This window comes from Galeopterus variegatus, unplaced genomic scaffold (genome assembly GCF_000696425.1).
Source record: "Galeopterus variegatus unplaced genomic scaffold, G_variegatus-3.0.2 Scaffold14102, whole genome shotgun sequence".
Classification (NCBI taxonomy): domain Eukaryota; kingdom Metazoa; phylum Chordata; class Mammalia; order Dermoptera; family Cynocephalidae; genus Galeopterus; species Galeopterus variegatus.
The window spans coordinates 1-3,591 of NW_007740213.1; the positions used below are offsets into that span (position 1 = coordinate 1).

The window sequence follows — 3,591 nt, forward strand, 5'->3', positions numbered from 1 at the left end:
CCCTCTGCCTGTTGTGCCAGCCTGAGGCTGCTAGCCTTGCACCATGGGAAGGGGTTTGAGTCCCCTAGGATGCCTGTAGCATTGTCTGGCCAGTAATATCCATTGGAAAAACAGGTATTCTAACATCACAAATAATTTTATTGCTTGGTGTTTTTTAAGCTGGAGAATAGAGGGTGAGGACAGGGAGAGGAAGCGTGCGATTGCCCGTGATCGCCCTCACTCTGCCCTGAGCTCACAGGAGAGGGAGGTTTGGGGAGACCTTGGAGGAACTGCCCAGTGCAGAGCCCATCCCTGCTTCTCCCTCTGTGTGTCCTTGGAAAGGCATATCTGGCTCCCTGAGAGCATTCTGTATCACCTTAGATGAGCAGTCTCCTGACCTAAAATGTCTCTGCGTAACCCCATATTATTGCTTCACATTACGGTGCGACGGCTGTTTGGAGGGGCAGACGGTACATGAAAATCTAATAGAGATTGCTCCATGGGGCTGCCCTTGGCACGAGAGTCTGTGGTGGGCCAGCTGGTCTTCTAGCAGATTGCAGATTCCAATGACGGGGGGCTTGGCTGGGAGGGGGATGTCCAGGATGCACCCTGGTTGCTGAAGGAAGGGCGGTTATGGAGAGGGGACAGAGACTAACCAAACGCCCCAGTGTGGACATCGGTTCTGCCCCAGGCTGTCATGGGGTGGTCTCTGTCCCTCTTGATGCTCGCTACATCTCTCTTCCCCCCGGGCTCCTCTCTGTTCTCCCCCCTATTGTTCCCCATCTTCTCTCAGTCCTTCTGTCTCCCACCCCCACGCACATGGCCCTGTCATTTGTGCCCGTGGCTCTTGCACCTGCGAAGGTGTCCTCAGCATCTCGTTCCTCGCCCACCACCTGCTGACCAGCCTCAGCTCCCTAAAAGTGCTACTTCCTCCTTCTCTTTGCCTCTTCCTTTCTCCTTCCATCTGTTTCCATTGTGTGCATCTCTACTGGGTGGTGTCTGACATGCCAAAGAATCTAAGAGGTTATTCAGAGCTTTACGTGCCCATGACTGTAAACAAACGTAGTTGGGTTATTTTTTTGTTCTTTGATGGAGCCAGAAACTTAAAACATTTTATACTTAGCTGGATTTATTTTCATTCAAAATGTTTATTTCATTAAATAAATGATAGGAACATGAGTTTTAAATGCTAACTGTATTGTAAGTTGCCAGGCTTTTCATCTGGGATCTTTGCAACTATGATCAGTGGCCTCAGAGAGGAAGGGAGGGAGAACCTGGGCAGGGATGGAAGTTTCATGTGCCAGAAAATGAATGGATAACACACCATCTCCGAATCATTCCGTAGAGTCTCTCATTAGCCTCAACAATACTAACCGTCTCCGTTTTCTTTTTTGTTCTGTGTGTGTGTCCATGTGCTTGTCTCCATTGTGGGCTCTGGGAATCTCAGGATGAAATTTTGACTGTGCTCAGAAGAGTGGACGATAACTGGGCAGAAGGCATGCTGGGCGACAAGGTCGGGATCTTCCCCCTCCTGTACGTGGAGGTAAGGTCGTGCGCTGGGCTCCTTTTTTTTTTTTTTTTTTTTGCCATTATTGTTTGTTTCACCAGAGAAACGAGAGAGCGGCTACTCCACAGTAACCTAGGATCAGAGAGCTGCAGTGGTGAATTTTGATTCAAACCACCAGGTCACTGCTATGAGAACTGCCTCGGCCAGTTTTGACTGGTCTGCCCCAGGCCTGGCTACCCGTCATTTCACTGTGTAGGTGATCATGCCCAGGCCCTCACGCGGACCTTCCCTGCATTTTCACAGGACACTGTGCCTGGCACCCATTCTTCTGAGACGCTCCCAGGCCCTGCTGCTCTCGTCTCCCCAGCCCCCGAGGAGAGGAGCCCAGTCCCAAAGGCAGCACCTCCCTTTGACGCTGCAAGCAGGTCTGAAGATTTGAGCAACACGTCCGACTGAGAGTCACTAAAGCAAAGCTGATTTGAAGCCACTTTGAGACCCATTAATTTCCTGTCTCCTTTCTATAACTAAGAAGTACTGGGTTGCTAGTGAGTACGTCTTGGACAGTTGCTGGGCAGGAAGTGTCTCAGGCGTTGGCTCTCTAAGTGCCTGTCTGCCATGGGCTGTGGGGAGGGGGGAGTGTTTGCCCATGGCGTGAGCATCTGCCATTTGTCAGTGCCAGGCCACGTGCGTACAGCCATGAGCTGACTGTGTGCTTTCAACCTGTAACACTGGAGCACTGTCCATGAATTGTGTCAGCTGTGTGCAGAGTACCTGCTGTGTGCCACACACTTCTAAGCAGGTTTTCATTGAATCTTCCGAACAGTGCAGGCATATAAAAGTGCTGAATGCCCCCACTTTGCAGATGAGCAAACAGAGATGCAGAAAGGCTGCACAATATTCCTGAGGTCCTGCAGCTGGCAAGTGGCAGATCATCTTGAGACCTGGCCCTCACCTTCCTGTCCCACTAATGGACACAGTTAGCTCGGTGTGGAGCTCCATGCTCCTGTCCGCCTGCCTGACACCCTTGAGGGCTAAGGAGCCGCAGGAGAAGGAGCCAGTAGGTGACAGGGCCAGCTTTGTCATGCCTGCCACCTGGCATGTGGATGCAACTTCAGCATGGCATCCAAGGCCTGTGCAGTTTGACCCTCATCTATTTTTCCAGCCTCATCTCTCACCATTTCCTACCCTCCTCCCCAAATATTTTGGACCAGTGGTCCTCTCACACTTACTTTGGGTAAGCCACCCAGGAGATTCCGAGACCCACCTGTAGCAGTGACAGTAAGTCTGCACCACACACACCTCCCTCTCTAGTTCACTTGTAAGAGTCGCGATTTTCCTAAGCGCTTTGTAAATTTCCATGTATCTGTACATTTGCTTCACCCCCAGGGGTGTTCTTCTCTGTCCTGCTGCTTAAGATCAAAGTACTTTGTGCATGAATGCTACGTACAGTGTATTGAAGTCAAAAATCTGGGCTCTCAGACATTTTTACCCAATGATACTTTTTCCCCCCCACAGAATCTTACAAGGATGCCCAAAGACACATACAAAGATGTTCATAGACACTTTATTACAGCGGCACCAAACTGGAAACAGCTCAAATGTCTGTCAACAGTAGCCTAGCTGGGCCAAGCCTAGCATGTCCACACAGTGGAGCCGTGTCCAGCAATGACCTCTCTTCCCTCAGCTCCTGGGCACAGAGATCCAAAAATTTCTCGGTTTCCCTTCTGTGGTTTGTCAGCACCATGGCTTTGGGGGTAGAAGCAAAGCCCAGAATTCAGGCAGTGAGGGAGCTTATGTGCACTTGCTCCTGGCTCTGTAAATGGGACCGGGAGAGATTTGAGGGGACGTTGACCATGGCTGTGGCACAGGCGAGTGGTCAGTTTTGCATGGGGGTGGCATAAGCAGCCTTCTCCAGGGGCCTCCTGTCTGGGGTGACTGCAGTCCAGAGGAGTCCTGAGGCCTGGCAGGAAACAGCAGACGTGTCTGCAGCAGCAGCGGGAGCAGCCTCCCTGAATGTCTGTCCCCCGTTTTGCAGAGCGCCACCCCCATGCCTGCAGCCGCACGACATCACTCCCTGAGCTGCATACTCATGTCTGTGGCTGAGC

At 51.5% G+C, this 3,591-nt stretch overlaps 1 protein-coding gene across 1 annotated transcript in view; it reads left to right on the top strand.

The window, feature by feature from the left end:
- Window positions 1-1,446: 1,446 nt before the first annotated feature.
- The window catches only part of LOC103581848 (SH3 domain-containing RING finger protein 3-like), a gene marked incomplete at its 3' end in the record, with an annotated part of 26,937 nt that continues 24,792 nt past the window's right edge, over window positions 1,447-3,591 (top strand). Inside the window, exon 1 of the mRNA XM_008563586.1 lies at window positions 1,447-1,522. Coding sequence (XP_008561808.1) covers window positions 1,478-1,522 — 45 coding nt within the window. The remainder of the gene's footprint in view (window positions 1,523-3,591) is intronic.